This window comes from Quercus suber, unplaced genomic scaffold, assembly GCF_002906115.3.
Source record: "Quercus suber isolate HL8 unplaced genomic scaffold, Cork oak 2.0 scaffold_561, whole genome shotgun sequence".
Classification (NCBI taxonomy): Eukaryota; Viridiplantae; Streptophyta; class Magnoliopsida; order Fagales; family Fagaceae; genus Quercus; species Quercus suber.
The window spans coordinates 199,615-226,690 of NW_027070006.1; the positions used below are offsets into that span (position 1 = coordinate 199,615).

Sequence of the window (27,076 nt, forward strand, 5' to 3'; positions counted from 1 at the left end):
CCCCCCGCGGTCTTTTATTTATTTATTATTATTGATAGTGTTTTGGTGAAATCTTAACTGTGTTGCTTGTGCCAGTAGTTCCTAAATGAGACCAAAGCTTGATCCTAATCTTTGTTCTTGATACTGTGTTAAGTGTTTTTGTTGCATATGTATATAATATTAACCAAAGCATTCTATGGCTACAAATTTGAGAAAGACCATTGACGGGCTGCTACTTTCCCAGTGCGGGAAGGTCAAGACGTTAGTGACTTGATGATAGGGAAGCCGATGACCGAAGCCTTGATGTCGTAAATAGAATGGCTCAAAGATTGTGGAATTCTTTGGTTAGTTTGAAGTGTTAACTGAGAGAGAAGGTGTAATGAACTAGGCACTGTCACGTAGATAAAACAGGTCTGAAAATACAAACAACTTGCACCTGGAAAGAAAGATCCCAATTTATGAGCAATACATAGGGACACACAGGTCTGATTAGTCGTTTGTGACAAAGGTTCAGAAACAAGACGAGGATCGAATGAACTAAATGAATGATTTATTGGTTTTATCAACGGTTCAGTGGTTGCCCATAAGTTTAATATTTTAAGTAATGAGTATATTTCTTAATTTAAAAATGGTTAAAATACCAAAGTTATTACAAACAAGAAAAAATAAAAAATATCAACACAAAAGGAAAAAAAAAGAAAGATATGAACTTCTAATCAAGACTAAGGATAATCATTCTTTTAACTTATGTAAATACGTATGTTGTCTCAATATCATTAAGCAATAACGTTAAAAAAAATTAGATGCAAATTGAATGTATGGTATGTTATTACTATTTCTAATTTATGGAAAGTTTACACTAACGAAAAAATTAATAGATTTTTGTTTTATAACCAAAAGAAAACTAAAAAATCAAATGAAACCAAATCATAAATAATAAAATTATCAAAATGTTAAATTTTGTGTACTAGACAAATTACCCTGTACTAAGTGACAAGATACCAAAACCCCTTTTAACTTGTTGACAAAATGATATTTATACGTGAAGTTAGTAAGTGGGAGTGCTTTTGAGATTTAAATGACTTAAACACTAACTCCAGCTGTTGATTCTTAAGGCCTCATGAGCTGAGATCCATGAGGTCTAGGGTTAAAACTTCCCATCTAGCATCTTGGGGCCACCCAGTATTATAATAAAGGAGTCAAGTTGAGCCGAGTTTTAAAGTTTAGAATTGTTTTTTAATTTTATTTCAAACACGAGACGAACTTGAGTTCATCATTAAATTATTATTATTATTATTTTTTTTGGAAAACATCATTAAATTAAATTAAATGTTCAAACTTAGATCATTTTCTTATTCTAACTTGTAAACAAGTCACTTGATTAACTTATTCTTTTCTTGTATATAATAATACCATAACTAAAATTTCCCCATTCTCAAATCTATGCTAATAGCTAATAACGAGATTATAGTTTTTTTTTTTTGAGAAAGTAAAATTATATTATTTGAGTTAATTAGAAAGAATAGTTTCTGTTTATGAACTTATAAAATTATATTCACCTACTATTTATTGTTAAAAATTATATATAAATATAATATGAAATGGACTATATAAATAATCAATAAACTACAAATTATAATTTGATATCCTCTAAACTTATTTACAAACTTACACAATTCAATCTCAAGTCTACATATAAGTATATTTTTAGACAAATATATATTATTATAATACTTAAATTGAGCTTCATGTCCACGAGCTTGTTTGCAAATAGATTGTTATGTTTGAGTTTTGTTCATTTAATAATTGAGACTAGACCTGGTTTTGAGCTTTACTTATTTACTAGATAAATGAACATAAACAAGTCTTTTCTTGAGTCTAACTTGATCTGTTCATAAAGAACTCGGTCTATTTATAGCCTTACCCTCAAGAAATTACTCCATGTAATTCTTGTGTGTGAGTACGATGAGGGGCCTATATATGAGAGAATAATCAAGTGTTTAAAGAGTTCTGGACACCAACGTTAAAGGGAAAAAGGGAGAGATCCCTTTTGTAATTTTCTGGTATGTGTGGGATAGTGGACTATACACATTTGGGAGAATGCTCAAATGTTCGAAGAGTTCTAGAAACCCACATTAGGGGGACTAAAACATCAAGATTTATAAATATGTTCAAGGTAAACAACAATCCTATGAACAAACTTGTCATACCTTGCTGAGTTATCAATTTACGATAGGAGCAACATTATTTTCACATGAATTCATCACGAAACTATTTTTATTATACACCAATAACAACACATTAGTTGATAGTGAAATTAGGTGTGTCCCTAGACTTATTATTAGAAAAGAGTGCCCTTGAATTCTTTCAATGCCATCAACTGTCTTCTTTCAGTTCAGGGGCATCAAGCACGAGCGGCGAGTGGCTTATTTGCATTACAAAGGTACGGACAACTTATTTTTTGGGGGTGGGTGGGTGGTGGGGGTCATGAATTTTCTAATTGAACTGATGGTTCGGTCCGGTTCTGATAACACTAGGTAACACCTCAGTTAATATGCTAATTGTTTATTGTTCTCTTGGTCTTCGAAAAATTCATTGCTTGAAAGTTCTAAAACTTGGAGAATGTGATATACTGGAGTTTTCATGACAACTTTCTGCCAGGTAGTTTAAGCCTGTCAGATATCCGCCAACCAAGATAAAACCAAAGGGAGTCCAAACTGCAACAAGTATCATAAACAACAGAAGCTCACCAAATAAGAAACAAGTAAAACAAAAAGACCAGACTGAGAAGTTCCATGATACAAAAACAGATGAAGAGATATGCCACTTGAAATGCTAGTTCTTAAGATTTCTATGATCCAAAGTGTAAGCTGGCTCATTTTAAATAAGGGGGGGAAAATTATCAATTCCCAACCAAAAATTATCAGAGTATTCTTGCTATATAGAATACTGTCATCATTCAGGAGTGGCCTCTTTGACAGCAAGTGGTTCATACCACCTAGAACCAAACCCAGCCGCTTTCCTTGCCTCCTCGTTAAAAGGTGGTTTCAATGGTCCCCTAAAGTGTGTTCTCACTATTGAGTGAAACTTCTGAGTTACTTTATTTTCAACCTCCATTGTTCCATTTTCTCCTGCCCCACCTTGAGGTGTCAAGCTGTCCTGATCCTGAGCAGGATTACTAGACCTCAGGCAAATATATTTAAACCATTTAACCCCTGCAGCACAATGCGTAATCTCCTCTGGGTAAACTACCCTCTCCAGTAATTCTGCTGTCTCATTATCACCTCCATTGCGAAAACGAGAAATGGTTGTGGGCAGCACGTCAAGTCCTCTGGCCTGTGTTCAAACTCAAAAGGGTTATGATTATGGAAACATCATTCACTGATGGAATGTTTGGACACCATACTGAAAGGGTGTATTAAAAAAAAAAAATGAGCCCTCTCTACGTGCAAACTGTATGAAAGAATACCCATCATTTGCAGAAATTCAAGAAAATGGAGCCATCTTCACAAATGATAGGACTCAATTCATCTCAAAAAAAGGATGCCCATCATTTGCATGATTTGAACTATGATTCCATTCTCTTCAATTCCTGCAATCCAGATGGATTTTTACCAGCAGATGCTATTACACTATGTATGAAGAAAATCAATTTCCATTTATTTCAAATAGCAAGTCTAATAGCTGGCTTCATTAGAAATTAGGGGCAAGTTTGGTATAAAAGAATAGATCTCGTAATAGAATAGCTATATTTCACTTAAACTAAGGAACAGCTATTATAATAACTATTCTTTCCCAAAAGGTTAATAGCTATATCTTAACTTACATAATAGTTCTAAAAAATAAGGATCCCAAAAAACCACTATTAGCTGCCACTCTCCTCAGATCTATCGCTATCTAGAATGTGGCACTATCTAAAATATATTACCCTAATAATTTGGCAGCATAATGGAATCCAACCTTGATACTTAATTAGTATCTTATCCTCATGGCTTCATTTGTGTGGGAGTGTGTTAGAATTGACATTTAGGCAACAAAGTGCCACCATCTAAAATCTGTCACTAATAATTTGGCAGCATAGAGGAATCTCATTTTGATAGTTAATCAGTATCGTATCCTCCTGGCGCCATTTCTGCTCTGTGGAAATTTAGGTCCCAAGATATCCATCATTAGAGGAGAGTGTAACACATTGGATTGTGAACACTCTTTAGTCAAATTAAAAACAAAGTAGGAGGAAAGTTCTATTCTGACCAGTTTAGGTTTTCTATGGGTTTAAAAGCACATATGAATGCTCATTGTAGGTCTTTTTATGATCTTTTACACCTATGTGATGTAGTATCCATATTTCTTCCCTAGCAAGATGCCAAAATTAAAATAATGGTTGTTTTTTAGTTTTTCTTTCCTTTTCAATATGTTGGTGGTATATATTGCATGAGTATATATTGTCTTTTATTAATTATATGTGATCCCTGATCAGTGATGAAGTCATAGACTCATAGCTTCTTTTCTTTTTCTTTTCCCAGTAAAATAATTATATATAACCCTTTATATATGGTCAGTGACAAAGCCATATATTTTTTTTGTGAAAGAATAACATAACTCTTAAGTCCAGGTCTTTGCATCTTCATTAAATATGGTAGATGGAAACTCTGTAAGAGAACCTATGAGTTTGCTCAAACAAGAATAATTCTTGATCTATTCCAGTGTCATTACCAAAGAGTTGAACAGAATAAATATTGCATTCCAACTTCTTGTATTCCTAGTAAGTTTTGATTCCTCCTCATCTTTCTAGGTAATCACCATTATAGTTTATCAAACGCGCCCTAAATTTGTGATGATCTACTTACCTATATATAGAAAATCAATTCCTGCCCTCAAACCTACCAACCTGAGAAAACTAGATTTTTGTTTTTGATCAAACCTGAGAACACTAGATTATTCCAATGAAAGACACTGCTAGACCCCACTAGGTCACAATTGCAGAAATATACATACTATATTTTAATTAATTTATTGAAAAGTGTGTCCATTTGAAATTCATAATCAATTATTTGATGACTCCATGGTCCGTGTTGGTCCAAATGAATCCATTCAAAACAAGAAAGTTTTTAAGGAAAAAGCACCTCATGGACACAATGCTCAACTGCAAGGCGTGCAAGGAGATCATTTGAAGTAGTAAGGGCAGAGTCCCAAAGGCCATCATGAGCTGGTAAAGCTCCATAAGAAGAACCTATCTCCTCTAGCCGTGCCGCAAGGAGAGTGAAGTGCCGGCCCTCATCTTGAGCCACCTTGACAAAATCAGTGAAGAACTCCCTTGGCATTGCCTCTTGCTTACCGAAACGAGCAATTATATCCTACAATAAATATAAGTACACGATAGATAGATGAAAGGCCATACATGAGATGCATAGAACAAGAAATTAATGCATCCAAAAAAGAATAGATCAAGCACATGAACAAGTATATGAATAACTAAGGCATGCTTGCTTCACATTTGGAATCAGTTCTTCTTTTTTGAAAATATGAAATAAAAAATAATGCAAGAGAGAAAAAAAGAAGAAGCTATTTTAATGTATTTTAAGAAACTAAGTTTGGAAAGCTTCTTTTAAATATAATATTCTGCAGTAATGCTATTTTGGATTATTACAAAAACAATTAATACAAGAAGTGTTACATGAAAGAATCCCGAATAAAATATACCTATCAAAAAAGAATTCCTAATAAAATACATACATAAGATCCCTAAACTTCTAGAAATTTTTTTTCAATAAGTAATAAAATTTTATTGAGATGAGGAGATATATCATGTACATAGGATGAGTACAAAACAAAGTCCCAACAAAGAATTACAAGAAGAAGTCTAAGTCTATAATAAAATGCATATCAATATCTCCAAGGATTCTAGACCATCGAAACAACAATCTCACAAACTTATTTTTCAGCTCCAAAACTGATCCCTCCACATCATAACAATTGTACCACTCACTCCATATGACCCACATTAAGCATAGGGGAACAATATTTTACACTGAAGATATTTGTTTCTCAAACCAATTTCTCTATTCAAAAACCAGATCCACTACAATCTTTGGCATTGCCTAATGAATCCCAGACAAAAAAAAAAAAAAAAAAACCCACAATTCATAGGCTACCACATAGTGGATCAGTAATAAATGAATCACATTTTTGTCACTAACTCTGCACATACAACACTAGTCTACCAAAATGATACCTCTCTTGTTGAGGTTGTCACAATATAAGTTTTTCCCCATGCTGCTGTGCACACACACACACACACAAAAATCCAGCTTTTTCTAATACCTTATTACACCAGATACTCTTACTTTGGGAAACTAGCATCACTGTATCCTCCTATAGTCCTGTTATAAGAACAAATCAAACTTGCCATTACTCTTCAATCTCCACTTCAAGCAATCTAAACCCTCTGTCATCTGGATGTTGGAATACAAGATGTCCAACATAGAGTCAACTAACTCTAGTTTCCAATCATTGAAATCATAAACAAATCTGATGGTCCATGAGGCACCCAACAAAGAATGAATACAAGCATCCTTATCTACTACAACACATACATACATACATACATATGTGCGCGTGCCCCCCCCCCCCCCCCCCACACCATGATTGATCTCCTAGACCCAGCAGCCTTGAGCTCGGTCAATAGCAAGAACTGACCTGAAGAATTGGAGCTCCTCTGAAGAGTAAGAGCTGTGCCACCTTCTCTGAAGAGAAAGAACTGTTTGGAGCTCTCCCCTAAAACAAGTTCTTCAATACTCTTCAACAGCCAGTGGACAGCATACTTGCCCAAGAAAACTGAACTCATAAAGAACTTGCCCCTCTCATAAATTCGTAACAAGAAAAAACGTCCCCCTTCCTCTAAAATTAATTGAAAGAACTTGGACTCAATGAAAAAACTACGTACTCCCCCCATAGATGCTTTTGAATATTCCACTATTATAGATTATGACATTCAATGAACAAGATTCATGAATTACTAATGACATTGACAGACATCTCTGATCTAGAGAATAGAAAAGAAGATTTCAAAAGGTTCGGAGAAATTTTTTGGTAAGCTACTACCAATGCTCTTCCATTTCCACATAATTACTGCACTTTCTGTAATTACTGAAACAGAAAATCCATTTCATATGACTTAAATAAGATTAGCCTGTAGTTCAATTTTATTTTTGCTTGAAATTATAATTATATTGAACCAAAAGTGAGAGTGCACGCATCAAAAGCCAGAGCCCCAAAAACAATGTGCATTTAATCATTTGATATCTCAAAATGCCTCTTAGATCTTCCTCTGTTAATTAATAAAAAAAAAAAACCAGCTTTTCATTTTCCCAAAAAAAAATAGCACTATCATTTTTAACACAAATAAAATTAATTTTACCAATTGCTTATTCTAGAGCTGATATCATCACTCGTAAAGTTAATAACCAGACAGAAATAATTAAATTTAGGCTCACAGAGGGGGAGAGAGAGAGAGAGAGAGAGAACCTGTGGAGGATTTATAATTGCACAAAATTCATCCACTGGAAACATTCCCAAGTTTGAAATGCTGCATAAAGAATAGAACAACTTAAATTTTAACCATTTTAGAAAACAAAAGAGTAATTAGGTCCCTAGCATGATATATTCACCTAAAAGTTCCTCCTTGGAATTCATTTGGTGAAAGCTTCCCTGCCCTTGCCTTCTCAGCTAATTCCTTGACCTGAAGCCAAATATCAGCAGAGAAATTGACAATGATCCATATTAAATTTGAATGGATGATTAACAAGAAAAGGTGGATCTAGAAAAACTTTTTTCCTGTTGAGCAGTGGATTTAAATAACTTCAAATTCTATGTTTTTGTATCAATCGTTTTCCCGCAGCAGATTCCACACTAACTTCTTTGGACATCATAGCAATAAAGAGGAAATAATAAATTGATGCATGCTTCCAAAGTGCAACTGCATTCAAGCAGATTTTTCCCCCATTGGAGGAAAAAGAAAAACACAAGGAAAGACTCGAATTGTAAAAGGAACCCAAATTGAAGTGATCAAACTAAAAACTACTCAAATTACAATAGAGTACCTCCAAGGATATTGAAGATAGGGTCTTCTGATCTGCATTCCTCACTATTGGAGTCATCAATCCCTAGGCAATACAATAGGATGACATTAGGCACTGTTTAAAACTTCAAAGCCACAATTGTTGATATAATATTCATACCTTCTCTGTTGCCACTGCAATTGAAATGTCAACAGAATCGCATAAAATGACTTCTCCTTTCTCAGCATTCCAGTAAGCTGACATGCATCAGGAGAACAAAATTTCAGTATCAGAATATCACTGACTAAATTGCTGTTTTAGAGTCTAGAGTCAAAATGAACATAGATAAAACACACACATATTTGTATGTATGCATGCTTACTCAGTAGATCCTGCCAGCAGTAGAAAGAAATGAAGTTCCGAGTATTATACAACAATATAACATTGGGGAATTTTTTTTACCTTAAATTCATCAACCTGACCAATAATAATACACAAGAAACATTGGGAAACAGATACTGGTGTGGAATTTAATGCAAGAAAATTGAAATACTCCTAAACTTCAGATGTATATCTATAACACATATTTCTTTTTCTTTTTTTTCTTTTTTTGATAGGTTTTAGAAAAGCAAACTAAATGTTTTTTTTTTTTTAATACAAGATAGAAATTCTATTCTAAAGTAATCTAAGTGTATATGTGTGTGAGCTCTCTCCTGAAAACTTAAACCCCGACCCTTACCCCTCACACCCTACAAGCACATATAATAGAGGAGTAACCATCGCACTAAGGGTGTGCGGTGATTACATACTTCAGAGAAGCTTGTTGCTAATACAAGCCAGTGTGGTGGAAAAGAGCATCCATATTAATTAGTGGGATAATGACGAGTGAGAGGTTGCAGGAATGATAGAGAAAAATAGTTACAAACTCCATGAAAATGACAATCAGCAAACAAGCACACAAAGAGAAAGTGTATTAGTTTTATACATTCAGATATAACTAAAATGTAATCATTTTGTTGTTTATTCATTGACAGCCTTCAGATCAACAAATACTGAGTATTCAATTAAAACATTTCAGATGCAACTAAAGATAATCTTTTCATTGTTCATTGACCACCCTCAGATCAAGCTGACATCCCCTATCCGGGGAAAAAAAAAAAAAAAATAGTAAATATAATATTTTATTGTATTGTTTATATATTTTATATATGTTGAATGCTGTCGAGGGGGAAATTGATGCTTCTATCTAAGATGTTGGTAAGCCAAGCTAAAACTCGATTATGAGATCTTGAGATGGTACCCAAAGGCTTTCGGTGTGATGACAAAGCCTATCCAAGCAAGAAACAAAGGTTGCACATGACAAAACAACAACAAAAGCCCAATGAAAAACATGTTACAATACTTAATTAGTACATTAATGGTCCTGATCCGATAGTTCAAATCCATCCTCTAGTTGTACGGTATTATCTCTAGCGGTAAGGGCAAAATTACATTTAGTCCAAAAAAAAAGGGATTTAAACAGTCCAATGGTCAATGATTAAATAAGTTTAGGAATGTGTTTACTACTGGGGGTCCTTGCATGTCTCGATCAAGGGAGTTCATTGTACTTTCAATCATCATTACATCAGTGTGAGGGAAAAGTTCGATTGTTACACATACAAAAGTAAAAATTGTGTTTTTTTCCTTATTATTATTAAGTCAACATAAGGGAGAACTTTCATAGTTTTCAAAACATTATGGCCTTCATCATAATAATACTAAACAAGGATTAAAGGTTTTATAGTTACAAATAAAAGAGGAAAATTAGGATGGAATGAAGGGAGAGAGAGATCCCAGCTCAGTGCAACAAGTATTAAACTAAGATTTTAGTGAGTATGTGTGTTCACAAGACATGAATGAGGCAATGTGGGCTATTTTGAGTGAGTGGGATAGAGAACATCTAAGATTAGATGGGTGTGGGCTAAGGATGATGAGTGGTGAGATTGAGGGAAGCTAAACCCTGAGCAAAGTGGCACATAGATCAAAGGTTTTAGAGGGAGTCTCCCCTTGGTTAGTTATGGGATGTTTATGGAGTAGGAAGGTGTAAGCAAGATGGTGAATGTTGGTGTTATGGTGACTATAGGCTGAGAAAGGTTGTGAGTGAGCTCCAGAGGGCTTGGGGAAGCTTAAAGAAAGCTTAATAGGGGTTGAATTTCTGTAGAATGTAGTCAATGACAGAAGTTTTTAGAGAGGCTCCCCCCTCCCTTGTGGGCTGAGGTGCATATGTTTTTATAATGGAGCTTTTAGAGAGGCATTCATTAACAAGAATCCAAAAAACGTATGACTCATCAGAGGTGGTGAATGAAGGTTAATCTTCTTGGGATTTTTGGTCAGAAAGCGGAGATTTACTTTAAGGGCTGCCTTGCCTCTTTAGACAATGATGAGATTTTGGAGTGTTTGGGGGTAGTCTTGCATTAAATGCTAAGATTGCTAAGATTGTGTCCAGCCAATGGGATTAAGGCAAGTATCAAGAATGAATCCTAATACTGCAATTGAGATTTGGACCCTAGGAAGTAGGATTCAACACCCCAAGCCAAGTGTCAAAATTTAAGCTCACTCCAGAAGGTTCTGCTAGAGATCCCTTTATGCCCTCCAAACCACATGTTCCCAAATTTTTCACTTTAGGATTTATGGGCTTGGCACATGAATCACGTCTTGAACGTTTTTAACATTTTTAGTATCAATTTGTTGGAGTTTGAATAATTTGGTTTTAGCTCCCCTTCCATTGAAGGTGCAATCTTGGGAAGGATGATGGAGTTCCATCATTCTTTAGACTTCAGCTGATGTGACAGCCCTTGAGCACTGTTCATGTCAGGCAGAGGGTGGCAGAAAACTGATGGGACAGCCCCTAGTTCATCCTCAAAGGCTTGGTTCTCTTGTAGGGGTCTCTAGTTGCTTTTAGGTTTGGGATGAACAAGGGCTGGTTGCCCACTTTCAACCCCTTTGTTGGGACCTTTTTGGGCTGGAACTTTGCTCCATTTCAGCACCTTTAGTTGGGCCACATGGTCTTTTCTTTGCTTGAGATTGTTCCCTATTTCATGAGATTCTTAGGCCTACAAAATGGCATTAAAGACATACTTTGCCATGAGTTTTTTACTCCTTATGGGCTTTAGTTGTTAATGGAAATAAAATGAATCCATGAGTTTTAATAAAATATTTATGATAGATTTTGGGTATTAATTCCATGGGCTTTAAATAACAAATTGTATATTTTCTCATAATTTTTGCTATGGATTACTTTGTAAATGATATTTTTTTGAGGCTCTTTAAATAATGACCTCCAATATTTTTCTTGAGAATAATATTTACCATGTGTTTTAAATATGGTAACAATGACTATAATGGAATAATGTGATGTTCTCATGAGTTTCTTTATAGATAATCATAATGGACATGTAGGATGAATAATTACCATGAGTTTTGGTAATAAATATTATGAATGTTGTGATGTAAGATAGATAGTGGACATGAGTTTATAATATGAAATAAATAAATGTCATGGGTCTAATAATCATGTCTTTCCATGGGCTTTTATAAGATGATCGCCATGGGTTTTGAGAGTAAATAATTCATAAATTCCATGAGCTTTGTAATATTATAGTAATAGGTTTAAGGATCTCAAGCATTGTTCATTATTGGACTTTTAAGTAAAATAATTATGATATAATATTTTGCCAAGTATTGATAATCTTAGGCTTTTAATAAATAGTGCCAAATAGTTAACTTGGGCTTTTAATAGTACCAACATAAGTTCGACTTTTGATATTGCCAATGAGAATTGGGTTTTGATGTTGCCAATGAGAAATGAGCGTCAGATAAATAAATTGCCATGAGTTTAAATCATGGGCTTTGATTATGGATTTAAATTCTATTGATAAAATTGTTTTGCCGTAAATTTGAATCATGAGTTTTTCAAATATTGTCAAATATAAGTATTCTTGGGCTTCAAATAGAATAGGATGTGTGTATTTGGGCTCATAGAGCCGGTTTTGGGTTTGACTAAATAATGATAATAAAATTGGATAAAATAGGAGTTTTTTTGGCTTTTTGTGATAATTTATATTATGACCCAATTTAGATAATAAGATATGAAATATTTGTGATTAACATAATAATAAATCCAAAAATGTTTGGAAAAACCTAATGACTTATAGGGGTATAAATAGGTGGTACTCAAATAAAGTTAGGTGTAAAAAAAAAAAAAAAAACCCTAACAAATGCTAAAATAAAACTAATGATGTTGAGTGTTTTATAAAATGAGGTGGTAAAATAGAAAAAATAGATTTTTGTAATGTCAAATTGCTAAATTTTTGCCATCACCAATGTTGATGCTCTTAGAAACAAGTATAGTAAGTTAATTTATATTAAAAAAGTTAAGAAAAATTTGTCATTATCTCATTATTATAATGAGATGTGCTACATTCACAATATTTTTACAACAAATTTAGTTAGCGGGTTGTTACTTGCTGTTACCCGTTGGTAAGAAAATAATTTCAGTAATAAATTTAAATTAAAAACCTATAATAACCTACTAATTAAAATTTATTATAAAAATATTATGAATGTAATCTGTTTTATAAAAATAAGGGCATAACATCTTTCATAATTATGGATATATATATTGTGACTGACTGATTTGTTATAAAAATGACATTATTGATCTACTAGATCTAATGTTGGTCCGCTTGTGGTACTTTGAGATGGTGACCTCACTCACTCATTTGTCCAATGTTACGGATCTGACTGTCCTGCAGAAATTAATACATGGTGTGAATTTGAAGCCTCTGGATCACCGACTTCTCTTTCAAAACTAAACAGTAAACTAAACACACCCCATCGGCCATTCCCATTTCTTCTCTTCTTGCAGCAGCTAGATTTACTCTCTCTCTCTCTCTCTCTCATTCAATTATTCATAATTCATTATCCGGCAATGTTAGCCGGCAAGGCAGCAGCAGCAGCAGCAACGACGTCGTTTTGCTCACTCCAAGCCTCCCTCCTCACACTCGCAATCCTAACTCTCCTTTCCTTCACCTACTTCTCCCTCAACTCCTCCTCCATCCTCCGCCCCCATCCCCTCTCTCCTCTCAACCACCACCACCTGCTTTCCGCCACTATCCCCGAAGATCACGTCCCCACCACCACCACCACCACCACCACCACCGTTGATGATGACGACCACCACCACCAACTCTCCGATATTTACCATTCGCCCAAGGTTTTCGGGCTGAATTTCGCCGACATGGAGGCCAATTTCAAGGTCTACATATACCCGGATGGAGATCCAAACACTTTCTACCAAACCCCGAGGAAGCTCACCGGGAAGTATGCCAGCGAGGGCTATTTCTTCCAGAACATTCGGGAGAGCCGGTTCCGGACTTTAGATCCCGATCAGGCTCACCTCTTCTTCATCCCCATTTCCTGCCACAAGATGCGAGGCAAGGTACTGTGCTTTTCGCCAATCTGAAACTGTTCTATATGTATCGATTGAAAATGTGAGAACAAGTTGGAGTTTTTGTGAAATTTTTTTTTAGGGATTTTAGGAGTAATTGAGAGATAAAAGAGAAGATTTTCCAGCACTAGATGTTCTATGTTAGATTTTTTTTTTTGTTACGAGTCTTGAATTTCTTGTTATTGACTACAATAAAGCATTGGACTCTAAATGATCTATTCCTAAAAAAGACTAGTACTGCTAGTAATAACTAAGAAAAGTACTTAAGAATTTAATCAAAATACAAAATAAGACTCATGGGCATTTGGGTGTTTGATTAATAGTATGCTCTGCGACGTGCAACTAATCTGAGGGAAGTTTTCTTATGCTATAAAAAAAACTCATATGGGCATTTGGTACCGGGGCAATCCATTCCAAAAAAGAAAAAAAGAAAAATCCGGAATTAACAAGATTGGCATTGTTATGTAAAAATGTAATTAAAATTGATCCATCAACAAATAAACAATAAAGTAAGACTCAATTCAACTTAACTAACTAAGCGGGTTCTAAGAGAGCTATACATCATCCGAAGGATGCCAAAGTAAATGCTTTTGCGCTACTCTTTGTGATGGAAAGAGTTTGGTGAAAATTGGAGAGGTTGGATTTTTGCCTGTATTTCTAATGTTTGATTCTTAGTCTTAGTGAACTGTCCCCGTTCTGGTTTCTTTAGTGGTTTGAGGGGGTTTAAGATATGATTGCCGCTATTCCCATTGTCTTTTGTTTTGGTTATGGAGGTGTAGAACAAGATGCTGTAGAAAACTGAGGAAAGAGGCTTCATTAATGACTTCAGAGTGGGAACTGTTGCAGAAACTAGGCTTTGCATCTTTCACCTCTTATTTGCCAATGTTAGAATTTTATCCGTGATGCAAATGTTTCTTTATATTAGAATGGTGCTGATTTGTTTTGAAGCTGTTACAGGTCTAATAGTAGACTTGGGTAAGACTGAAATGGTTCCAATAGAAGAGTTTGGCAACTTGGTAGAGCTCGTAGATGTCCTATGTTGCAAGATTGGGAATTTTTTGATGGCTTATCTTGGAATTCCATTGGGGCCATCCTTTAAAGTGAAAATGCTATGGAATCCATTTATAGAGAAGATGGACTGTAGATTATTTGGTTAGAATAAGTTATACTTGTCAAGGAGGGGGGGGGGGGGGGGGTAATGCTTTTGAAGAGTACACTTTTTAGCTTACTTACACACTCTCTCTCTTTATCATCCCCACATGTGTGGCAAACCAATGGAGAGACTACAGAGAAACTTTTTGTGGGGTGGTTCGGGAGGTGAGAGTTCAAATACCATTAGATGAGGTGGGATACAATTTGCTCCCTTGTTGCTAATGGAGGATTAGATGTAACTTTGTAAGGAAGATTGGAACCCTTAATCAGGCTTTATTGGAAATGGTTAGGGCACTTTGGGATGGAAAATACACATTTATGGTGACAGGTGTTAGGCTATTAGCTATGAAGTAAGGTGAGGAATGTTGTGGATGGGCATTGAAAGCTATTTGAGGGACTCATGGTTGTAGCTACGGGAAAGCATTAGGGTGGAATGGGACATACCTCTACACCGATAGATGGGAAGATGCGGAGCTGGAATGTCAGATTTCATAGAGGCTTTAATGATTGGGAGTTAATGTAAGGTGAGGAATGGGGTGGATGGGCATTTAAAGCTATTTGGGGGACTCATGGTTGTAGCTATGGAAAAGCATTAGGGTGGAATGGGACATACCTCTACACCGATAGATGGAAGGTGCAGAGCTGGTATGTCAGAGTTCATAGAGGCTTTAATGATTGGGAGTTGGGAGTTGGTGAACTCCTTTCTAAATCTTCTTTACTTACCCTCGAGGAATGGGATGTGATAGAATGAGTTGGAGATTAAAAGGGAGTAGTGAATGTGATGTTCGCTCTTTTTACAATGCCTTAAGGGGTACATGTGCAGTTTCTTTCCCATGGAAGAGTATTTAGTGTGTTAAGTCTCCAATGAGGGTCTCCTTTGTATGGACTATAACTTGGAGAAAATCCCTTAAATGTGATAATCTCATTAAGAGAGGCTATATGTTAGTAGGATGGTGCTGTATACATTGGTGCAGAGGGGAGACAGTGGATCATTTACTGTTACATTGCGTTGTTGCGTATGATATGTGGAGTTTTGTTTTTAGATCTTTTGGGATTTCAATGGGTGTTACTGAAAAAGGTCATTGATCTTTTTGTTTGGTTGGAGGAATTGGATTGGCAAACATTTATCAGATATTTGGAATTTAGTCCCTTTACGTTTGATGTGGACATTGGGTAGAGAACGAAATTGTCGTACTCTTGAGGATGCAGAAAGTTCGGTGACTCAATTGAAAACAATATTTGTTAAATCTTTGTTTGATTGGTCTCTTGCTTGGGGCCTTACCAATAATAATTTTATTGTTGATTTTAAAGAGTTGCTACACGTTTGTATATAATACATTTTCTTTGTAATTGTTTAGGCCTCTTTGTGTTCAGTATTTATGTTCATAAAGTAGTCTTTTTCCTATAAAATATCATTACTTTAAAAATAAAAAAATAAACCTAGATTTCCCTTGCTCCTTATATCTTCAAAGGGGGGCTGCCAATTACTTTCCCCATCACAGAGTCTACATGAAATCTGAAAGTTCATTTGCCTTTCTAGGCATCCAAAAAGAGTTTATTCTAGTGTTGTGTTGTATAACTTCTCCAATTAACCAATTGGATATTACTATAAGTGATGTAGGTCCTGTAAATAGCAATGGCCTGAGAGATACTGCCATTCATATTCATAAGCATGTAATGGAGAAAATTTCAACACATAAAGGTGAAGAATTCTTTTTCCTTAATTATGGGAAGATCTTGCAGTATTTAACTTTTTGTTTTTTGCTTTAATTTCCTGGCCACATATTTATTATTTTTTCCAATGAAGGCGATAGACTCTCACTAACTGCCATATCATTTTTGTTGAGATAAAAGATGAATAAGTTTGTTATTTTATAATATGGAACGTATTGCAGTTGCTGGTTGTTTTGCTTGTGTCAGTTATAATTTTGTAGGTTCACGTTCATAAAAAACAAAAAAATAAATAAAAAAGAAGAGAAAAATTACATTTTAAACCCTATAATTTGGAGGGTGTAAAAAATTAAACCATTTAGTTTCACAAGTAATAAATTAAACCATAAAAGTTTCAAAATTTAACAAATTATACCTTGAGATTTCAAAGGAGTAACAAATTAAACCTCACCCCATTTAAGTGGACTTTGTTTGGTGTTTGATATAATTTTAGGGTTTAATTTGTTACTTTTTAAAATCTCAGGGTTTAATTTATTATTTTGAAACTATAGGATTTAATTTGTTACTTTAAATTTCAGGGTTTAATTTTTTACTATTAAAAGGGTTTTATATTTTATACCCCTAAACTATAGGGTTTACACATGGTTCTTCCATTTTTTGAGTTTCAAAACTCCCTTAGATTTTCTATTTGATATTCTTGTAATTTCTTAAGCTACTTTGTGTTCACCATTGTGACTGTAGAGTACTTTTCATTTTCATTAAAAGTATAAAATTCTTATTGCTTATATATTAAAAAAAAATTTATAAAAAAAAATTTCCCAAGAAAATAATTGTTATGGGTTCTGTGAAGAAGAAATGGCTATAATGATTTCAAATGCGGATGGTTACATGTTACAGAAGGTTCTACCGTGCTGACTATGACAGCAAGTGCGTCTTTTACATACTCAGAACTATTTCTGAATTTGTCAGATGTTGGTCATATTCAAGACACATACAACTAATACAACACACACACACACACACACACACACACACACACATCTGAATGCATTGGGTTAGGTCTGACTGACATTTCCTTCCTATCTATAATTTGATATATTCTGTGCTGGTATGTGATGATTGCTTGATCATATGCAGGGTACTTCTTATGAGAATATGACCATAATTGTCCAGAATTATGTGGAAAGCTTAATTTCCAAGTATCCTTACTGGAATAGAACCTTGGGTGCGGATCATTTTTTTGTCACTTGTCATGATGTTGGTGTTAGGGCAACAGAAGGATTTCCACTTCTTGTAAAGAATTCAATTCGAGTTGTGTGCTCCCCAAGCTATGATGTTGGATTCATTCCACATAAAGATGTTGCTCTGCCTCAAGTATTGCAGCCATTTGCTCTCCCAGCTGGAGGAAATGACCTTGAAAATAGGTAAAATTGTGGGATGTGAATTTTTGATTCCCTGATTAACATTCTTTCACATCTTGACTTAGCTTACAAGTAGATGACAGATGGACAGTTTTGTGGGGTATTTTCCTGCTTTGATTATTTGTTGCTTTTTTCCACAGCTACTCCTTCAAAAAATCAATTGGAAAGTTTTGTTCTAAACTGGTTTGGAGCTATCTTCCTCCAACCAACTATGTTGCTATTGAAGATATCATCTGTGTACAGTTTTAGTCACTTGACTTTTTTAATGAGTCGTGTGACTTGTTTAAATAATACACATGGATAATCTTATAAATTATCACGTAGTGGGTTGGACTCTGTTGGAGGATATAGCTCCAAACCAGTTTGGAGCTAAAATTTTTCCAACTCAATTTGATTTACTTTACTTTATCTCAAAAGGAAATAGTCCATATCAGAAAAGAAGGCACACCTCCCCCTCCTGTTATAAACAATTTCCTGGTATTTGAACCACAATCTGATTGTTATCTTGAATGCAATGTGGTTACTGCTTTATGTTGTGGTGTCATGATGTGCTAAAATCAATTGAGAGGGGAAGATTTTTATATTCACCTTTCGAATAAGGTTTGGATAAAACTGCAAAGAACAGTTAGATGCACGCAATAAACGCTTACTGTTGATGATGAATGGCATGGCTCATTTGGAAGTTCAACCACGGAACTTGTCTGAAAGTCTACCATAGTTGAAATTAGTTATGCCGCTTTCTTCTGCAACTTTTTTTATATGTATAGAATTCTTTCCCTGAAAGTGGATTGATTTGTAGAGATGTTTGGAAATATGTGGAACTTAAACCTATTTCAGTTCAGACCTCAGCTTGAGTAGTTGTTGTTTAGTGTATTGCTTCCCTTTCTTAAGATGGAGGTCAGGCCATCGGTTTAACTCAATAAGGGTGGGAACCTGTGGGGTTTGGACCTTTGGGGTTGTTATTACCTTTGCAGTGGAAAGAAAAACTAAGAAAGGAAAGTCATCTAATTAAATTTTTTTATAAGGTGTCTCTTTTTATGGGAGGACTTGATAAATTGTATATGTTAAATGTCTAGTTAGACGTAGCACAAGTCATCTTCTCTGTTTTCCCTAGCAGCTAAGAGTTGAGATGTATCACATCATAAAATGAAATTGAGATTGGAAAAGCTGTCTATCCAATCTGTGAAGCATAATCTAGGAGCTTGGTTCACTTGATTTAGCTTTTGTCAACTTATCAACCCAAACATGTTCAATAATGTTGTCAAGCTTTTATGGGAAAAATGAAATGCAAGAGTGGTAATATTTCACAATCCCATGAACCTATCAAATTTTGCAGAGACCTTTTGTTTTCATAAAAATTTTTATTTATTTTTTTAAATATGAATTTTTATAAGACTCTCTCTCCTCATCTTGAATGGAATGTTGTTTTCATTTCATAAGAATGTCTCATGGTGTCGTCTTATTGCTTGTGGAGAGTTGTCAACTTGTTATAGGTTAAGACTGCCTTACATGGGTGGGTGATTATGATTTCTTTATATTATCCACCTAAAGAACGCAGAAAGGTAATTCATTGCTTATAAAAATAACAAAGATGCTTTGCAGGACAAAACTTGGATTTTGGGCTGGACATCGGAACTCAAAAATTAGAGTAATACTAGCACGAGTTTGGGAGAATGACACGGAACTTGACATTTCGAATAACAGAATTAACAGGGCTATCGGACCGCTTGTATATCAAAAGAGATTTTATAGTACTAAGTTCTGCATATGCCCTGGTGGTTCCCAGGTCAACAGTGCTCGCATAGCTGACTCAATCCATTATGGATGTGTTCCTGGTAAGATCTCAGTGCTTCTAGTCTGTTCATATGATTAAGGTATTGGATAAATTTTGTTCCATTTTCTCTTGTTACATGCATGGTAAATGTGGATTGTGGAACCATATACCNTCTTTTTTTTTTTTCCCCTCAAACCTACAATAGTTGGAATTAAAAAAATACACAAGCAAAGCACAAAAAACAACAATTATAAGTAATAGCAGGGCATGAAAATATAGGAAAATCAGCTTTTCTCTATTTCTTGGTCAAGATATTGGGTTTCTACTACCTTTTGGGCATAAAATAATCAAGAAAAATACGGGTTTATATATGTTTTGGCACAGCCTGTTTCCCTAAAGACTGACATCAAATATTTTCCCAATGCTCCATTTTTCTTTATATAAAAGAAGTACAATTTTTGATTTAATTATCAAAAAATAAGTACAATTTGGTTTTCTAGATGACTCTACCGTCTTTTAAATAAGAATTACAATTTCCAGGATTGACTCTACTATCTGGCAACAAAAAACGTCTGCCACCAATTATATGTGCATCAACGAATTTACTTGACCATTATATAACTGATATGTCTTTACCATTTGCTTCTGGTACATTTCTCAGTGCCACAGCTACAGCTTTAATGACGATGTCATTCACTGAAACTTTAACATCATGCTTCTCTGTAATTGGGGAAGTAAAATGAATGATCACAGAGAGTACATATATGCCCAAGAAACTGAATTAATAGATTTGAAACTTATTCCGTACCTTTAAGTTCCTTTCTAAGAGAAAGAAGAGGATCCAGTATAACATCTGACAAACATCATTTTAATATTTTAGATATATCATTTTATATTAACAACCATAGAGTATTCACATTATCAACTGCAGAGCTTCAGAACCTGATGATAAATATAAATGTGGTGTATTTTGTTTCGATTCCAATAACCTTCTGGCTATTACCTGAAAAACAACAATGAAAAGAGACATTCAATTTAAACATTAAGTCTGAATATCAGAGATTTTGAAGCTCAAATGTTATGCTTTTGGTGGCCTTTAATTAGGCTGACATTCAATTTAAACATTAAGTCTAAAATAATGCCCTAGACTAGTTGCTTTAGGTAATTGATTGTAGAACTAAACCTCTTCCAATATTGTTGATAGAATCATTTAATCATTATTCTAACACCTCCCCCTCACACGTAGGCCCAGACTCCCATTAATAAGTGGGGCCCAAGAAGTGGGATTTTAATCTTTTAAAAGTTGAGGAAGAGTGGAGATCTAGTTCAAACTCGAGACCACCTACTCTGATACCAAGATAAACTACCACTTTTCCCAAAAGATTAAGCTATTAGGAAATGGTAAATCAAATCATTTAACCATTATTCCAACAAAATGTATCTCTTTATACAAATTCCCTGGCATATATACCAAGTTCCATGTAAAGACAAGTCAATGAATTCTCATCCCAACCACTAATAATCATTCGTAGAATCCTTTTTTATTGTTCTATGCTGCCTAAGGCAAGAACATAAGGCCACAGTCTTTTCCTAATTGCCTTGACCGTGGTTCTTCTTGGCCCTTACCCTTGCCTTTGAGTTGCATGCACTTGAACCAAATTACTCCTGCTTCTAGTGCAAAATCTTCTCCAGACCATCTTATCCAACTTTTTCCCACAATGTCCTCTATTAGTTGCCGCCATGTACTTCGCATGAAAGAAACTTTTTTTTTTAGTCAACTTATATTAAATATATATATATATATATTATTCCCTTCTCAGATTCTAATTTACATTATAATCATGTATTTCTTAAATACCCCGTACTCTAGGCCACCAGGAAGGCTAGCCTTGGAGCCATTTATGGATTTTCTTTTAATTTAACAAGTACTCATCAAATATATGAAAAATATTTTAAAAACTTGGATTATCAAATATATGAGACAGCAACAATGCGCCTGGGATGCTGCATTGTTGTCTCTTAAACTTCTCCAATCTTGGAATCCACAAAACACATATAAAAGGACATTCTAAACAGAAAATATTGCTCAAATCTAATTACTAGTTCAACAAAACCAACCTTGCGTATTTGACTATTAGGCAGATCTTCAAAAGAATCTGACTGCTTTATGTGAGACCTTGAATCTGTTGACACAGCGGGAGAAGCTTTTTGAGGTGATGGGAGTGTCTTCTCTTTAGATGAAGATCCTTTTCCTGACTTAATTGCAGCTAAAACATCCCCCTTGAGCAGCGTACCATGAGAACCTGATGCCTTTAATGATGATGAATCCAATCCATATTCTGTAATAAGCAACTTTGCAGATGGACTGATCCTCGCAACACTTGTTTTCTGAGCTTTAGCTTCATTTCCATCATCACAATGCATTGGCTTTGCCTCTTTGATTTCAGAACCACTGCTAACACTATTTTTTACTGTCTCAATATCAGCTGGATCCTCAACCTTGCAAAACAATAGGCAATGGTGTTTTCATAAAGTATAAGTGGCTATAGTTTAAAGGATGACATTTCCATAAAGTAACAGTGCAGAAAGAAACTATAGCTATAAATCAATTTAACTGGCAATTAATAGCACCCTCTACATTTCTTTTTGGGGGGCAATAAAACATATTAAAATTTAGACTAGAACAATGTCAACCCTTTACAGGTGCAGACTGGAACCATTAGCAAGCTTACAGATGCCCTACTGCTCAGCTATAATAGCATTGGCTGACAGTTGCTAAGGTCAACAGTCTGTTATACATTTGTACAAGCATTATCACACTTACTGTTATTGCAATAGGTTGACCCACAGCCACATCCTTTGAACCTTCAGGTGCTAGTATCTTAGCCAAGTACCTAAACCCAATATTCCATTTAAAAATGTAAGCAAACATGTTAAAAGTAACAAATAAAGGGCTTCATTATTAACAATTCAAATGCCTCCATACCAATAAGAAGAAACGTCCCAAAAAAACAGGCATTAGCATTAAATTCAAAAGTTCTAAACTCAAAGATGGAACCAAAGCAAGCTATTTTAAGGGAAAGAGAGACGGTGATAAAATAATATACATAAAGGCTTTGGTTCCCTAGCCTTTTCCTATTCTTTAAACTTTACAACTACGAGTTAAAAAAAACTAGGACTACTTAACAAAGACACCCAACAAAGCCCTTTTATTCTGTGAAACGCATTCACACGTATGCCTCCATGACCATGGTTATATTGCATTTCAACTTTATTAAAGTCACAATTTGGACACAATGAATCAGTTTTTAACAACAATATCAGTCACTTCCTCACACTGATCAGACATGCAAAATAAATGGTGATCTATTCTACAAGTAACTAAATACCATGTTAAGACACAAATATTTAACGTCAACCAAACTGCAACACAATAATCCTAACATAAGGAAAGAACATTACCCCTCTTCAAGACATTCGAATTCAAGGGTAGCTTTGTCTGTCTCTATCTCACATATAACATCACCCACATTGATCTGTTAGTTTGAGTAAAGAATCAAGAGGCATTTTAATGCAATTATTCTGTATCCCCTAAATGAGAAACAAGAAGTAGTTCAACAGCAGATTTAATATATATTAAACACAACAAACCTTGTCTCCTTCTTTCTTTAGCCACTTTGCAATGTTTCCCTGATTCTGTGCATACATATAAAAGTAAACTTAAGCTTCACCCAGAAGAAAGAAATATTAGCATGAGAATCTGAGCAGAAACTAACATCCGATGTTTCTTACCATAGTTGGGATAATGCAGGCATTTCAACAAGAATATGAGGAGGAAGTGCAGATGGACTTGTCTTAATTGAACTTTTCTCTTGTACTTTGTTCTCATTTTTCACATTCTGATTTGTTGTTTCCTCTTTAATCTCAGATCCACCTGCCACTGTAGCAGGGACATTTTGGATATCATCTTGATCCTCAACCTAGTAAATGCACAAATGTTAGTTTTTTTCTTCTTTTACTGGTAAACTACACACACCCCATAGACTCAAGACCTCACCCTCCAACCCATTATAAAGAAAGGAAGTGCCAGTTGAGCTATTGCTCAGTGGCACGTGCCTAATTTAGTTTTTACAATAATTAAATACTTGAATGGTTAATACAGAAAGTATTAAAACAGCAGTGTCGCATTAAAATGATATTAACTTTCCCAAAAAATTTAATATCTTTACAAAGTAAATAAAATTTACTGCAGTAGGATTTTCATGAAAAAGAAATGGCAATCTTTCATAAAGGATTATCATGAGTTACCGTTATTGCAATAGGTTGTCCAACAGGCACATCTTTTGAACCATCAGGTACCAGTATCTTAGCCAGAAACCTGCAGAATTTAACCCATTACCCATCCAAGAACAGATGTGGTAAGCATTTTAGGATGGATCAGAATTTGCACCTTTATGTAGTTCTGATCAACATAGAATACAAAAGAACTGAAGACCCAGGAAACAGATATGAAGCAAACTATTTACAAAGTAAACAGGAAGGGAACAGATGACCAATCTAGAAAGAAAACATTCTTATTGTCAATGCCAAATGAAACATCTAACATGAAGAGCGGTTACTAAAAAATTCCTTTCTTTAATAGCTGATGTGCAACACTCATTCAAGTATTATACATTTCCAACATAGCAAATAAAAATTACCCCTCCTCAAGACTTTCTAGCTCAAGAGTGGCTTTGTCAGTCTCAATTTCGCATAGTACATCACCCACTTCTATCTGTTAAATTAAATCAACAGTCAGGACAACACATATTTAATAATGAAATAACTAAATTGATCCCACTTCATAAAAAGGAAGGATTTATTTTTCATCAATTATCTTCAAGTATATTGAATTGAAAATAACTAAGCTTTAATCTTTCAAAACTATATGAAACTTTTGGTATAACTGACCCTATCTCCTTCTTTCTTCCTCCATCTTGCAATGTTACCTTGGCTCTGCACAAAGGAGTAACAATTAAGATTGCAAAACTTCTTGGAAGTAACAAAAAGAACAAAACATGCATGTGGATAACATCTAAAATCAACTCGCATATTTTACCATTGTAGGAGACATAGCTGGCATCTGGAGTACTGTATGTGAAGAATCTGCAATAACAGTCCACTTGATGACGAAAGTCAGAATACAATTCACTTACACACATGAATAAGCATGCACAGTAGAGTATTTTCATCATTAGATAATATTAATAGTTGTAAAATCATACTGCAAGGAAAAAAAAATAAATAACACTAATCTGGTATATGTCAGAACTAGAATAAAGTTAAACAAAATCAAAACAAGAAGAAGACGCCATTTGATGAACATTCATACTAATAAATAAGAGAAAAGTTGATATGTGACGCTGCACCAACAATCATGTCATGAACTTATGAGTCTCTAAAATGATAAACAAAATATTTAAAAATTATTTTAAAGAATTAATTTGGTTCTATGTTAGGGGATTATAATGAAAAATTATGAAAATTAGAAATTTATGGAAGTTTAAAGAGAAGAGAAGTAATCCTTGAGAGATATGAAGGATTTCTTTTCCTTTCCGATTTTTTGTTTTTGGATAATTTCTGTAATGGAAGAACATCAATCGAAAACATTGAGGACATATGAATAATTGGAAGAATGAAAAGCAAAATTCTTATCAGAAGTATGCTTTTGTCAAGAATTGATAAGCCCTTTTTTTTATGAATAATAAATTTTTTTGAGTAAAGAAAATGGAGTGCACCACATAGGACGTGTACCAAAGGTATATCATAATTAAACTCCAAAGTTACAATGATCAATGAAATCTAATAAGTTTGAAAAAGAGAAACGTTTCAGAACTTTGTATGAAAAGAATTGAGTAGTCCTTAATTTATTTTACATTGCTTACAAAGACATGTGCAAGACTTTTCCATGACAGACCGAGAGAAAGGTTAATTCTAAGTAATAGCAACAGAGATATAGTTTCAAATTTGAACAGTTTAAGGTTATGCACAAGACAAAATATAATTCAAACCATACTGCTCTCTGTCGCAGTCAGTCATTCTTGGCCATTATATCGATTTAATATATAAAAAAATGCCTTCCTTCATGGAGAACTTCAAGACGAAATATACATGGATCAACCCCTTGGATATGTTGTTACTAGTAGTGAACACATGTTTGTTGAATGCACAAGGCTTTCTTTGTTTTGAAGTAGTCTACTCATCCATAATTAGATCTAAAGTCATTGCACTTGGGGGTATGGTTTCCAGTGTTCTACTTATGATTATTTTAAATTTTTTTATTAACGAACTGTTTTAATGATGTTGGTCAATACTGCTAATTGTTTGGGAAGTTATTTCCAACTATCCATTGCCTGACATTACTTGTTTGAAGGGGGGGGGGGGGGGGGGGGAGGCTAATGCTTTTGAAGAGTACACTTTTTAGCTTACTTACACACTCTCTCTCTTTATCATCCCCACATGTGTGGCAAACCAATGGAGAGACTACAGAGAAACTTTTTGTGGGGTGGTTCGGGAGGTGAGAGTTCAAATACCATTAGATGAGGTGGGATACAATTTGCTCCCTTGTTGCTAATGGAGGATTAGATGTAACTTTGTAAGGAAGATTGGAACCCTTAATCAGGCTTTATTGGAAATGGTTAGGGCACTTTGGGATGGAAAATACACATTTATGGTGACAGGTGTTAGGCTATTAGCTATGAAGTAAGGTGAGGAATGTTGTGGATGGGCATTGAAAGCTATTTGAGGGACTCATGGTTGTAGCTACGGGAAAGCATTAGGGTGGAATGGGACATACCTCTACACCGATAGATGGGAAGATGCGGAGCTGGAATGTCAGATTTCATAGAGGCTTTAATGATTGGGAGTTAATGTAAGGTGAGGAATGGGGTGGATGGGCATTTAAAGCTATTTGGGGGACTCATGGTTGTAGCTATGGAAAAGCATTAGGGTGGAATGGGACATACCTCTACACCGATAGATGGAAGGTGCAGAGCTGGTATGTCAGAGTTCATAGAGGCTTTAATGATTGGGAGTTGGGAGTTGGTGAACTCCTTTCTAAATCTTCTTTACTTACCCTCGAGGAATGGGATGTGATAGAATGAGTTGGAGATTAAAAGGGAGTAGTGAATGTGATGTTCGCTCTTTTTACAATGCCTTAAGGGGTACATGTGCAGTTTCTTTCCCATGGAAGAGTATTTAGTGTGTTAAGTCTCCAATGAGGGTCTCCTTTGTATGGACTATAACTTGGAGAAAATCCCTTAAATGTGATAATCTCATTAAGAGAGGCTATATGTTAGTAGGATGGTGCTGTATACATTGGTGCAGAGGGGAGACAGTGGATCATTTACTGTTACATTGCGTTGTTGCGTATGATATGTGGAGTTTTGTTTTTAGATCTTTTGGGATTTCAATGGGTGTTACTGAAAAAGGTCATTGATCTTTTTGTTTGGTTGGAGGAATTGGATTGGCAAACATTTATCAGATATTTGGAATT

At 34.8% G+C, this 27,076-nt stretch overlaps 3 protein-coding genes across 3 annotated transcripts; 1 reads left to right on the forward strand and 2 right to left on the reverse strand.

The window, feature by feature from the left end:
• Positions 1 to 2,687: 2,687 nt before the first annotated feature.
• On the reverse strand, positions 2,688 to 5,670 carry LOC112019443 (uncharacterized). The gene is made up of 2 exons (XM_024051960.2): positions 5,103 to 5,670; positions 2,688 to 3,315 (listed from the first exon to the last, which is right to left on the reverse strand). The coding sequence occupies exons 1-2, from the start codon at positions 5,298 to 5,300 to the stop codon at positions 2,935 to 2,937; spliced, it is 579 nt and encodes a 192-aa protein (XP_023907728.2). The 5' UTR covers positions 5,301 to 5,670; the 3' UTR covers positions 2,688 to 2,934.
• Positions 5,671 to 7,377: 1,707 nt separating this feature from the next.
• Positions 7,378 to 24,770, reverse strand: LOC111992682 (dihydrolipoyllysine-residue acetyltransferase component 1 of pyruvate dehydrogenase complex, mitochondrial). The gene is given in 17 exon segments (XM_065764429.1): positions 7,378 to 7,564; positions 7,647 to 7,717; positions 8,079 to 8,141; positions 8,217 to 8,293; positions 20,179 to 20,262; positions 20,351 to 20,395; positions 20,485 to 20,545; positions 21,661 to 22,041; positions 22,367 to 22,436; positions 23,005 to 23,078; positions 23,194 to 23,238; positions 23,335 to 23,345; positions 23,348 to 23,522; positions 23,851 to 23,920; positions 24,243 to 24,316; positions 24,493 to 24,537; positions 24,641 to 24,770. Coding segments are annotated over 17 exon segments (1,542 nt in total). The 5' UTR covers positions 24,665 to 24,770; the 3' UTR covers positions 7,378 to 7,392.
• On the forward strand, positions 12,736 to 19,671 carry LOC136061401 (probable glycosyltransferase At5g03795). The gene is made up of 3 exons (XM_065764430.1): positions 12,736 to 13,515; positions 17,485 to 17,771; positions 19,371 to 19,671. Exons 1-3 carry the CDS (start codon positions 13,006 to 13,008, stop codon positions 19,639 to 19,641), a joined length of 1,068 nt encoding a protein of 355 aa, XP_065620502.1. The 5' UTR covers positions 12,736 to 13,005; the 3' UTR covers positions 19,642 to 19,671.
• Positions 24,771 to 27,076: the final 2,306 nt, after the last annotated feature.

What these genes read in the sequence shown, in the direction of transcription:
- LOC136061401 (XM_065764430.1), top strand. Translation starts at nt 13,006, where the DNA reads ATGTTAGCCGGCAAGGCAGCAGCAGCAGCAGCAACGACGTCGTTTTGC. An exon ending in GCCACAAGATGCGAGGCAAG is followed by an intron (nt 13,516 to 17,484) that starts GTACTGTGCTTT and finishes GATCATATGCAG; the next exon opens with GGTACTTCTTATGAGAATAT. An exon ending in GGAAATGACCTTGAAAATAG is followed by an intron (nt 17,772 to 19,370) that starts GTAAAATTGTGG and finishes GATGCTTTGCAG; the next exon opens with GACAAAACTTGGATTTTGGG.
- LOC112019443 (XM_024051960.2), bottom strand. Translation starts at nt 5,300, where the DNA reads ATGCCAAGGGAGTTCTTCACTGATTTTGTCAAGGTGGCTCAAGATGAG. An exon ending in TTGAGCATTGTGTCCATGAG is followed by an intron (nt 3,316 to 5,102) that starts GTGCTTTTTCCT and finishes GTTTGAACACAG; the next exon opens with GCCAGAGGACTTGACGTGCT.